Source organism: Canis lupus, chromosome 10, assembly GCF_003254725.2.
Source record: "Canis lupus dingo isolate Sandy chromosome 10, ASM325472v2, whole genome shotgun sequence".
Classification (NCBI taxonomy): domain Eukaryota; kingdom Metazoa; phylum Chordata; class Mammalia; order Carnivora; family Canidae; genus Canis; species Canis lupus.
The window spans coordinates 57,587,720-57,600,357 of record NC_064252.1 but is presented as its reverse complement, the minus strand read 5'-3'; the positions used below and the strand labels follow the sequence as shown (position 1 = coordinate 57,600,357).

General features: G+C 37.4%; 1 protein-coding gene and 1 long non-coding RNA gene across 3 annotated transcripts in view; one reads left to right on the top strand and one right to left on the bottom strand.

Moving 5' to 3' along the window:
* The window catches only part of EFEMP1 (EGF containing fibulin extracellular matrix protein 1), a 62,038-nt gene that overhangs the window by 42,654 nt on the left and 6,746 nt on the right, over positions 1 to 12,638 (top strand). For both annotated transcript variants that reach the window (XM_025467612.3, XM_025467601.3), the window contains exons 5-9: positions 2,212 to 2,334; positions 6,105 to 6,224; positions 7,209 to 7,328; positions 8,682 to 8,801; positions 12,477 to 12,600. In XM_025467612.3, coding sequence (XP_025323397.1) covers positions 2,212 to 2,334; positions 6,105 to 6,224; positions 7,209 to 7,328; positions 8,682 to 8,801; positions 12,477 to 12,600 — 607 coding nt within the window. The remainder of the gene's footprint in view (positions 1 to 2,211; positions 2,335 to 6,104; positions 6,225 to 7,208; positions 7,329 to 8,681; positions 8,802 to 12,476; positions 12,601 to 12,638) is intronic.
* LOC118350082 (uncharacterized) overlaps positions 1 to 12,638 on the bottom strand; it is a 34,605-nt gene that overhangs the window by 21,820 nt on the left and 147 nt on the right. The window contains exon 2 of the long non-coding RNA XR_004803237.2: positions 10,480 to 10,577. This is a non-coding gene — a long non-coding RNA (uncharacterized LOC118350082). The remainder of the gene's footprint in view (positions 1 to 10,479; positions 10,578 to 12,638) is intronic.

Here is a 12,638-nt window from a genome sequence, read left to right as displayed (position 1 = left end):
ATCGCTGATTTGAAAATAATGATGATGATGATGACGGTGGATTACAAAACAAAAATAAAAAACAGTAACAAAAAAAAGTTCACCAAAACTTTAAAACCAGGTTCAAAGAATCATGTTAAGTAGTTGCTTTTATAGGGTATTATCCAATAAATGGCCATACATCCCTAAAGTATTTTTCACCGCCCCTCTCTCTTTCTTTTGGGAAAAATGTCTGTTATCATTCAAATCCAGTATCAGAGGACAACTCTTACCACAGGAATCTCCCACATTCTTACACTGGTAGTGTGAGTACAGCAGTTCTCCCTGAAAATAGAGTGAAAAGCAGCAGAAGCCACTCTCTGAGCTTCTTTAAAGGAAGGCAGGAATTGAGAAATACCTTCTAATTACTGATGGCTCATCTTTTGTATTGAATTTTAGCCCACTGTTTGTTCCAAAGCACCACCCTGGGTTTACCACATTGATGATCTAAGGTTCCCTAAGCCGTCTTAGTTTTTATGCAAAATTTGTCATCTAGGAATTCCAAGTTTGATGATATTTTTTTAACAAAGCTTAGACCCTTCAGTTGTTGAAGAATGCCAAAATCACATAATCCTTTCATCTTCTTAACTCACCTACTTAACTTGGTAATGTGAGAGAGTTATTGAATGCGAAGGTAATGTTGAAAAGGCAAAATTAAATTTCACTTATAAATCACCGTAATATAAATGCACATGCATAAATTCATATCACCTTTGATTCCAAAGAAACTCATTATAACAGATTCATTATATTGTGACCAAGCATTTTTTACTTTTCTAAAACTATAATCTACTACTCCTTTGGGCACATTTAGTAAATTAAAGAATCGCTTTGGGAAAATATCTTTTTTAAACTGAAATGAGATGCTTTGGGAAAATATGTATTTTAAACTACACCAATCTATCTCTCCTAGAGAAATATGATCAAGTTGAATCCTTTGCATTTTGAAATTTGCAATGAAAGGGTTTTTTTTTTTTTTAAGATTTATTTATTTGAGGGAGAGAAAGAGCATGTGCATGAGCATGCTGTGGAGGGAGCGGCAGAGGGAGAGGGCAAGAGAATCTCAAACGGACTCCACACGGAGCGTGGAAGCCTGACACAAGGCTCCGATTCCATGACCCTGAGATGATGACCTGAACTGAAATCAAGAGTCAAATGCTCAACCAACTGAGCCACCCAGGCACCCCTGCAATTAAAGTTTAATTAAAAGGCAACAGGAAATACATAGTATTAAAGTTTGATTTATACCTGGTTACTGGACAGTTCTTTATAGACTTGTCAATGTAAATGATCTCAAATGCAACATATTGTGTAGAAAAAGCAAGTATTATACAATTCATTTATGCTTTAAAGCACGCAACACAACACTGTATATTCTAATGGATGCATATCTATATAATTAAAGTATAAAAACCTTTCAGGGAAGGATTCACACCTACCAGAACAGTGGTAGGTGAGCAGATAAAAAGATAAGAATACAGTAAAGCTTTAGTTATGTCTCGAATGTTTTATTTCTGAATATAAAGTGAGCCAAGGCAAACATGGCTAATGTTAGCATGTGTTAAATCTGAGTCGTACACACTGGCATCTATGAAATTATTTTCCAAATGTTTGAAATCATTTATCATTTTAAACATTTCTAATATAATATTACAGAGTATTGCCTTAATAAAGTGAAAACTTTATTTCTTTTTAAAAAGTATGATGGGCACCTCTGTGGCTCAGTCAGTTAAGTGTCTGCCTTCAACTCAGGTCACGATCTCAGGGTCCTGGAATGGAGCCCTGCATCAGGCTCCTGCTCAGTGGGGAGCCTGCTTCTCCCTATGCTGCTCCTCCTGCTTTCTCTCTCTCTCTCTCTCTCTCTCTCTCTCTCTCTCTCTCTCTCTCTCTCGTGCTCTCTCTCTCTCTCTGTGTTAAATAAATAAATAAAATCTTTTTTTAAAAAAGTATGATGGCAATTCAACATAGGGAATATAGTTAATAATACTGCAATAGTGTCATTGTATGGTAACAGATGGTAGCTAGACTTGCTGTGAATATAACGTAATGTATAGTGTTGTCTAACCACTATGATGTGCACCTGAAACTTATGTCATTTATGCGTCAGCTACACTTCTTCGGGTTTTTTTTAAATGGAGGAAATAGTAACATCTGCACAACCAACTCAAACTTTGTGCTGGCTGTCTTTACCAGACATAGACGAGTGCACTGCAGGGACCCACAACTGTAGAGCCGACCAAGTGTGCATCAATTTACGAGGCTCCTTTGCCTGTCAGTGCCCCCAGGGGTACCAGAAGCGGGGAGACCAGTGCGTAGGTAAGTACAGCAGAGCAGTAAGCAAAATTCTATCCTAAACCTCTTCCTTGTTTAAACCCGTCATTCAAAGCAAAGCATTCATATTTATTTGGAGAATGATAACTCCAACTGCTTGTTCTGTCATTGACTACTGAACCATTTTCCACATTAATAAGAAAGAGCTAACCTTAAAGGGTGAGCACGTTCTGGATTTCAAAATGTTGGTTCCATGTTAGACTAAGCAGAAGCAGAAATTTGGAGTATGAATGAGACCACAAAAGCAACCAAGGAAATAATTTTAAATTAGCTGTTTGGTGGCCACAGCACCAAAACATTGACGATGTGACCTTCATTCACTGGTTCATAAAATAGCATAGCTTATAGGGCACATGAATGAAGTTCAAATCCCAACTCTCCTCCTAACTCATTTTGAGGCTTTAGACAAATGACTTACATACTCAGGAGCTCACGCGTGGGAGTGCTCAGAGCTGAGGCAAGTATTGCACGGAATAGCTGTGTGCTATTATTGTGTGATGAGTTAACAGACGTGTACTAAACATTCGGTGTGTTGCAAGTGGGTGCAGTGCTGGAAAGGCAAAGCCAAGTATAGCGTGTGCCTCTACTTGAGAGCTCTACTTGAGCTACCTGAGGACAGGAGCCAGGTCTGATTTGTGTCACTGCTGTCTCCCCGGAACCTGAAAAAGTGCCTGCCAAGTAGATGCTCCGTGCATTTTTTTTTTCAATTGGCAGGAAGAACACAGTATGAAGAGGCTGACTGGCGAATAAGTAAACAGTAAAAAGTAAATGTGTTCCAGGTTCTGTCATGGGGTCCAGCACTAGGAGTAAAACGTCCTAATTGAATCCCTATGTCAGTTGTATTCATGTGATATTCATGGTAATTTACATACTACCGTTTAACATACATCAGTGAAGAGTCCTTATTTTCTCTTTAGAGCAGAGGGATAAGAACATGGGGATAGGAAAAAAAAAAAAAAGAACATGGGGATAGGAAGCTAGAATTAATTTTCGCCTGAGAATGTTAGCTCTTGACATCGAGATGTCAACACTGAGCTCCTTGAGGGCCCGGTTCTGCCCGCCATGGGGCTGTGCCCAGGTGCTGGGGTGAGTGCCCAGCCTCTGAGGAAGGCCCAGGGTTTGTGTGACTAAAACTGTGATTTAGAAGATTGTGTGGAAAACTGGACAGGCACCAAAGTTTTGCCCAATGGATTAGTCAGGAAAATAAACAATTGAGTGTATAAAAGGTAAAGAGAAAGAACTAACTCAACTTACTATGGGAACAATTAAAGGGAATAAAATGTGTGATTATAGCCCTATAGGATCTGGTAGCAGGAAACATTCTTAAATCCAGATCTAATCATGGGGCTTCTCTGCTGTTCCCGTCACCCACATTTGCCAGCAGAGTATATAAGGTCTTCCTCCATCAGATCCTTGTCCAGTTCTGTTGTACCAACACCATTCTTCCTGCAAACATATTACACTGAAGCCTTGTCTACTAAAGTTCCACACAAACATCATGCAATGTCACACCTTATTGCCTCTACCTAAGCTCTTTTAGCACCAAAAACATGTTTGCCCTGGCAAACTCCTATTCAATTTCCAAATCCCAGTTCAGGGTCACTTCCTCTGGGAAGTCTTCCGTGATTTACCCAGATATGATTAGTTCCTCCCTCCTGTGCATCACTACTTCTCAAACCTTGATGAGTGTTTTTTTTTAAATTTCCAGTCTATTATAGATCAATACTACTATAAAGTAAAATAAAAAAATGTTGTAGCAACACCAAATTGCTATTCCTAAACACATATTCTCAACTTCTGTACTTATTTGTAGCAGGCTGTTCCAAATAGTCCATGAACCAACAGTGGTCAGCAGGCCACTTGAGTAGAATGGTGCTCTGTCTGTCCCTTGTACAGCTTTCTACTGTTGATCCTACCATTCCTTGCAATAATATGTTTCCATGCCATTCTTCATGCTAGACAGAGTATAAAGTATGTATTTATCATCATTATAAGACTATAGTGCCAAACACAATGCTTGCAAATAACAGTGATTCAGTGGGTATTCACTGATTGAGAAGACATGCATGATTTATTTATCAAGTATTTACTGATACTGTTCTAAGTGCTGGGCCTTCATGGTGAGCAAACATATTTTACAGAATCATGTCCCTCGTGGAACTATTAGGAGGGACCATTTTTACAAATTAGCTGTCAGTAGGGGCCCCTGGCTATAATACTGGGTACAGGATGAGCTATGCTGAAATTGCCCTTAATCAATATGAAGTCTGCACACACATTCCACTGATGTTTATCGAGCACCTACTATGCCAGACCCTGTTCCAGGCGTTAAGCACATAGCAGTGAACCAACAAAAATACTCTACTTTCATCTGAAGAGAAGACAGGTCTTATTTGCCATGCATTATAGTGAGGGAGACAGACAAGAAGCAAATAAACACATAACACAATATCAAGGAGTGTCAATGGCCACAAAAAATAGAAAGTAGGAAAAGGTGACAGATGGGACAGAAGAAGCCATTTTATATGGATGGACAGAGATGGCCTCCCTGAGGTGACATTTGAGCAGACACTTCAAATAAATGAGGTGGAAAGCCATGTCAATGCCATTACCTTTGATTTCAGTATTCAAGTGAAATCAAATATATTTTGCAGCCTATTAATAACAGCTGCCATTTATTTTTACCTGTTTTTTTGCAAGGAAATTTGCCTATAATTTCATGGTATCCTCCCAATGAGTCTACCACATTGTTGTATTATCACTTACAGAAGAGAAAATTGAAGCTTTGAGAAGACCATGCTAGTAATTGCCAGAACAAAGATTCATCTCAGGCTATCCTGAGGCCACTTGAGCCTACCACTTCCCACAGTTTTAGTCAGAAGAACTCAACATAAAGTATTGTTTTGTTTTTGTTTTTTACCATAAGGAAGTGTCAGTCTTATATTGTACAGTCTTATATTGTACAGTGTACAGTCTTATATTGTACATGAATAATTGTTATTTTTTAATTACACACGTCATGTTAACATTGTCACAAAGTGTAGAGTTAATGAAATTTTACTATGCTTCTAAGATGTTAATCCTACTCCGCAAGTTCTCAACTGACCATTTTATAGTTGGAAATATTTATCTGAGAAGAACACAGCCTGGAACACTTCATCAGAGTGTCAGAGGGCAGTCTCAAGAGGTAATTTGTTTAGCATCCTATTCCTTTCACAGTGTTCTTTCATTTGATTCTCATGGAAACTTCATAAGATACACATAGCAAGCATTACTATCCAAATTTTACAAAAGAAACAATCAAGATACCAAGCGTTTATTGCTCAGCAATGTCAGCAGCTGAGCAGTAGACCACACCTCCTTTCTCTTGGTTTTATGCTACATCAATCAGTTCTTCCATAGTGCTTTTTTACTTCTGTCATTACAAATAACCTTTTAGATCCCAGAACTGATATATATATTCTCATATCTATGTGAAATAGCCTTAATTACTTTTCTGTCTTTAAATCTCAACCCACTCAACCAGCTTTATGAAGTCTTTGTTTTTAACATCTCACTCAACTGCAGAATGCAAACCAAAGCTTATTTTTAAAAGAATATTTACCCTAATTTTTAAAAAAATGACAGAATACCTTTTAAAATGAGATTTTTCTTTGGCCAGGTTTTCTAGATAATGTTCTGCTGAGAACTAAAGAGCTACCAGCTCTGAATAGTCAATAACTTGGTTTTCTTTGTGTGTGTGCCTGACAACCCAGACATAGACGAATGCACCATCCCTCCATATTGCCACCAAAGATGCGTGAACACACCAGGATCATTTTATTGCCAGTGTAGTCCTGGGTTTCAGCTGGCTGCAAACAACTATACCTGTGTAGGTAAGCTCTGGGCGGACTGCCATCCTAACTGATTTCTGTCTTCACAAAAAATGTCAGGGCGCATTGCAGTATTTCCAGTTTTCTGTGCTCTTGAGTGGACTGGTCTCCTTTATCTTCCCTGCATAAAGCTATAAAGACAATAACCAATCTGTCTCTTAAAACACATCAAGATGTGAATGGAAAACTTTATTAACCGTGGTGTTAGTCCTCCTCTGTGAGTCTATCAAAAATATAAAAAAAAAAACTACAGATCAATGGATACACATACACCAATTAGTCAACAGTATGTGATATAAATGCTGAAGGTGCCAGTAGATTACTGTAAGTTCAAGTACATAAACTTTCCACTGAGAGTGCATCTGATTTTTACATGCTTCTTCTCCCCTTTCAGAATGCAGTGTCACGGCCCACAATTTTAAGATTGGCATGACATGGAAAGAATCTAGTGCGGGAAAAATGCCTTTTCACAATATTTTCAGTGCCTTAGAGCATTGCAAAACTCTGTATGGGTCTCAACGGCTTATGTTATAATTGTAATGGAATTTAACAGAACCCATTTAAAAAGTAATAAATAGCACAGATAAATCTTCACCACAGCATGCTGAGAGACCGTATCAGTATGAATGTCTTATATCAATTATTTATAGACTTGGCACTTTGCATCTGAACAACAATAAAAGAAAATAGATACTGGAATGTATATTTATTAGAATCATTAAATTCTTTTGGAAAGATTCATCAAACACAAAACTAACTGTCATTCCCAGAAAGAAATATTCTGGTATTTCTAAAAGAAGTGCATGACAGACGTTTGAAGTCACTCCAATAAATATGAAACCTGAATGGATGTTCTCCAGTGAGCTTCTGCAGGGCAAAGAATCCAACCCAGGAATTATTCACTTATCATTAAATGGCATAGGTACAAAGGAGCAAGGATATGTTTAAAGACATAGATATATAAATGTATATAATATTTCCTTTCAGATATAAATGAATGTGATGCTAGCAATCAATGTGCTCAGCAATGCTACAACATTCTCGGTTCATTTATCTGTCAGTGCAATCAAGGATATGAGCTGAGCAGTGACAGGCTCAACTGTGAAGGTAAAATATTTTCCAAATAATTTGTAACAACAGTTCAATCTGTATAATTGCTGTTGCTTTATCCAATTACGTACCTGTTTATGAAAACAATCTTTTTCTCCATGCAAATTCTATTTTAAAATACAGTTAATTAAGTTCAATTATAGTATTTTCTTTTTAGTATGTTATCAAGAGAAAGGAGAAGGAATAAAATAACTGAAATAGTAGATGTAGGCTGGGTCTAATAATTAGAAGGGGTGTTCTAGTGTCTTGCTTCTCAAAGTGATGTGATGGCCAGCAGTGTTGACACATCCTTGTCTCTACTTGTGAGAAATACAGATCTCAGGCCCCAGACCAGACCTACTGAGTCAGATGCTGCATTTAACAAGAATCCCAGGTGACTGGTATGCACATTTAAATTTGGAAAGAGCTAATCACATGTCAGAAACATTAGAATATAAACCAAGGGACCTGTCCTCTAGTCTCATTCCCGCCACTGTGTGACTTGGACACATTTCTTTAAGTTGCCTGCGTTTCACTTTCCACATGAGTAAAAAGAGGGCCACTTAATTGGAAGGATGACCTTCAGAGTCCATTGCCTGTGCATGTTCCACTGTGCAATTCAAAAGGCATACGACATCCTGAGGGGAATGCCATTGACACTTGATGTCTCTGACTTCTTTCCAGCTTTACTTAAAGCCACAAAGGTCATACCCCACCCAGAGAGGCCTCATATCATGCCACTGTGCTCAAAACCAAAAGGGGCTGGTTCTGGACAGCTGCCTCTGTCCTTCTGAGCAAACTATAAGGACATCACCATTGAGAAATGCAAAGCATTCTTTCCCTGAACTCCCAATTCATTCAGTCTGCTCAGTCAGTATGGTTAAGTCCAAGATTCGCCAGACTCTCAGCAATCATTGAGTAAAACTGATAGTCAGAAAAACTGTGTGGTGGAGTTCTGGAGGAAATGAGCTGATATTGTAGAATTTTCCCTCCAGGTTCTTACAAAGTTTTATATTTCTGTTTTATTTTGTTTAAGATTATTTATTTATTTATTTATTTATTTATTTGAGATGGGGAGAGATTTATTTATTTGAGAGTGAGAGCACACGTAAGGGGGAGGGGCAAATGAAGAGGGAGAAGCATACTCCTCACTGAGCAGGGAGCCTGGACTTGAGGCTCAGATCCCAGAACCCTGAGATCATGACCTGAGCCGATGGCAGATGCTTAACCAACTGAGCCACCAACCACCCTATATTTCTGGTTTAGAGTATGCAGTATTTTTACCCTTTTACCTTATCTTCAGAAATATTGTCAAAGTAGTGACCTATAAGTTTTTCAACTCTGTGTACCTACTATTGTCTGATTGAACAGACATTGATGAATGCAGAACCTCAAGCTACCTGTGTCAGTATCAATGTGTCAATGAACCTGGGAAGTTCTCGTGTATGTGCCCCCAGGGATACCAAGTGGTGAGAAGTAGAACATGTCAGGGTAAGTTTATTGTTTTCATATCTGTTAAGTGTTTGTTTTTAACCAGGAAAAGCAGGGAGAAAGTTACAGGATTCTCTACCATGGACTTTCATTTTTCCCTCTTATATATATAATTTGATCTCCTTTTTCCCTTGTTCATCATGTAATATGTTCATCTCATAAAAAAGGTATTATTCAGTTAGCACTGACTTTTTTTAGATTGAAAGTAATTTTTGCTCTTAAGATGTAAATAATTTTAATAAAATATTGATATCTCTTCTATATAGCCTACTTAATCTCTATGATATATATCTTCTAATCACCTGCCCCAAAGATTCAATTATTAAAATATTTCACCATTAGTTTGAGTCTAGGGAATAAACATGTGGGGTAGGCAAACCTCAAAACAGTCTCATATCCTCTAAAATACCAAGATTATAAACCTAAATGTGCTGAGAAAAATCAGCCTCAAGTATATTAAAATGTGCTTGAATTCTTAAGCAGAAAAAAAACAAAAATAGCTAATATCCTAGGGTCCAGTTTTAAAATAAACATTCAGGTGATCTTCATACTTACACATCTCCAATGCTACATGTAGTTTCAAATTTCTTTAACAGAGAGGTCTGTTCAGATAAAGCCAAAAGTATACATAATCCTAGAAAAGCTAGTATAGATACTTGCCTTTGCATAAAACAGTGAGTGGGAAAAAATGACTGAACTTGAAGACAGAAAATTTGTTTGAGTTGTACTGCCTTCTATCTCTACAGTCTTAAATAATATCAAACATCTCTAAACTTTAGCTTTCTCATTTGGAAAAGGGAGTTGTGAGCATGAAATTGATAACATACATAAAAATTACTCGTAAACAATAAAGCCTTACTATCCAAAATGTTTTCATAAAATTTACTTAGCAATGTAAGTGACTAGTAGCAAATCTGCTCTAAAGAGTCCTCTTTAATCAGAACTAAGAAAGGACATACAAGGGCAATAAAATCCTTTGAGAAAGGAAAAAGATCAGGGCAAGGATACAGTAGGGCTTCTCAGTCTATATCATGATTTTATAGAATATTAACTCAGAGGAACCCAGGACCTGGGATTTTTACGGTATGCATATGATCATTCAACTAGATTCCAACCACTAAGTATGAACATAATCAGAATGCCATTCATTGCACAATGAACACCTTTATACCCCTTTCCAGGAAAGTTACTAGAGACTCTAATATTAATTGTGGAAAAACACTGCATTCCAATGATTTTACTTTCTGAAGCCTGAGACTTTTAACATGAATATTACATGGAGGAAAATGTTAGCCAGTGGGATATCTTAACTAATTTCCCTGGAGTCCTTCAAATAAATGTGTCTGTGTTTTTTTATCATAAATATATTTGGTGCTCAGCAAAAGACAGAGGCAAATTAACATACAGGGAGAGTTTACCTACCTACTCTATTTGTATGGAAACATATCTGTTACAATTTAAGGTGAAAAATATACTAGAATTGCAAATAAGAGATTCAAGAGTGTTATATCTTGAAGATATGCAGCTCCAGAATGTTTGGTTAAGCCAAAACATTTTTTAAGAGAGAGGCTTAACATTCTTTTAAAGTACAAAGCAATTAGTTTTTTCCACTAAAACTATCTCTTCCCAACCTTGTCCATATGGACTAAAGTAAAACTGAAAGAGTTTGGAGTCTTACCTTTAATCAAAGGCTTATTTTCAGGATGAAATAACTGTTCTCATTTCCACAGCCTTGCAAAACTGAAAACTCTCTGTGTTTGAGTGGGGTGGGGGAGGCTAGAGAGTAGGAATGAGACAGAGAAACAGAGAGAGAGAATACACATACACACATTCATCAAATATTTTAATACTATTAATAATTCCTGAAAAACATTCTAGAATGATTAAGGTGTTGATTACGTTAGGCTCTAAATTAATGAAAGTAATAAATGAAATTATTACATAAAGTTTCTTGTTGTCATTCTTGGTCTCCATATAATAAACCAGTCCTAGTTTTCCTTGTAGCTAAACAGCATATTTATTTTTCAGAAAAGAGAAGAATATTGAAAGCACAAGTCAATTACGATTTCTTCTAAGAAATCTAAATTCTTTCTTTAGCCGTAGCCAGTCCAAAAGAAGACACTTCGTATAACTGACTCTTGGAAACTTCTCTAGTCTCCTCTTGGGTTCCAGATGGCTTTGGCCAGTTTGGAAACTAAAAGAAAAATTTTTTCCTCCAAAGACAAGGCATAAAAGTATTCTCATTTAGGGGATGTAGTACCTCACAGTGGAAAGATGCCTATGACTACCTGTATGAACTTGGGCTACTTACTTAACTCTTACTTGTTTTTCCTCCATGTCAAGCAGAGATAATCTTTCTTGTCCATGTCTGCATGATTTATGTGAAAAGCAACTTAGTTCATTTTAATATTTCTTAAAAACCAGGTGCCCCCAAGTGTATTAATGCTAGGTGATAAAGGGATTTAAAGATGGATACTATAGTCCTGCCCTCAAGGGGTTTATAAGCTAATAGAAGGGTTAAAATAAACTGGAATGAGTAAATTAATGAATGAAAATGTCTGGTTATTAGGTAGAAGGATTCAGGAAACGGTTATAATGGATAAAATCTAAATCATTATTCAAATGTAAAGGGAGGTAGACATAGCTAGGGATGTGAATCTTAATATAATTTTCATTGTTTGTTCTAGTAGTAAATATAATGGCTCTCTAGTGAAAGTGTTCTCTCAGATGTCATCTGGAGGCTTATAATTCCCAGATCCAAAATCAGTCCTTGTCCAACACAGCCCTCGTTTTCTGGGACTCTCTCCCCTTTTGGCTTCCTTGCACTGCCTTTTCCTGGCTTGCCTCTCACCACAGCCCCTTCTTTAATTCCCCTTCTTCAATTCCCCTTCTTCCACACTATTTCTAAATAGCTATGCCATCCGAGGTGGAACAGATTCAGGCAGATTCAAGTTTGCAAGGTAAGAGGTGTATAGGGATCTGGGCTAAGTTAAATGTGCTTTTAGACACAAAACTGAGTAGGACCTAAGTTCATTGCATTTAATTGAGGACAGATGTAGCTGAGTCATTCCAGACAGATTATTAGTATGTGTCATTTCATGATATTTTTATCAACCACCTATTGTTCATCTGTTGAATTCAAAGCCAAATGTTAGCCATTGACTGTGCTTATATAAACATGAAAGGCACCAATCCTTGCCCTTGGGGAGTTGTAATTTAGTTAAGAATATAGATATGGCAATAGTTAATTATAAAATAAAATGGAATTAAATAAGAGATGGATACGTGCACTTGAAGATTAGAAGCAGAATTAATTCTGCCTAGAGGGTTAGAAGCCTGCAGGAAGGAAGAAGCATCTCAATTGACCTTGAAGTGTGCTGGTTAGATGGGATTTTCATGGTTGGGATGGGATTTTCGTGGTTGGGTCGCGAGGGTCTTCTAGGCTGGGAAAGCAGCAAGCAAAACCAATGGGGGGAGCATTTGACTCTCTGGCTGGGGAGCTTCCAAGAGATTTACAGCCTACAGGTATGGTTTTGGTAAGCACGGCATGCAAGTGGAGACTTGATCCTCTGGGAGTAGATTACACTGTCCAGAGGAAGCACAGCAGAAGTGAAGCTATGAAGTGTTATATGATTTACTCAGATCGGTAAATTCTTTGACCCTATGTGTTTACAGATATAAATGAGTGTGAGACCACAAATGAATGTCGGGAAGATGAAATGTGTTGGAATTATCATGGCGGCTTCCGTTGTTACCCACGAAATCCTTGTCAAGATCCCTATGTCTTAACATCAGAGAAGTAAGAAAAAATCAGAGCTTTTGAAAGTGAGAACTTTC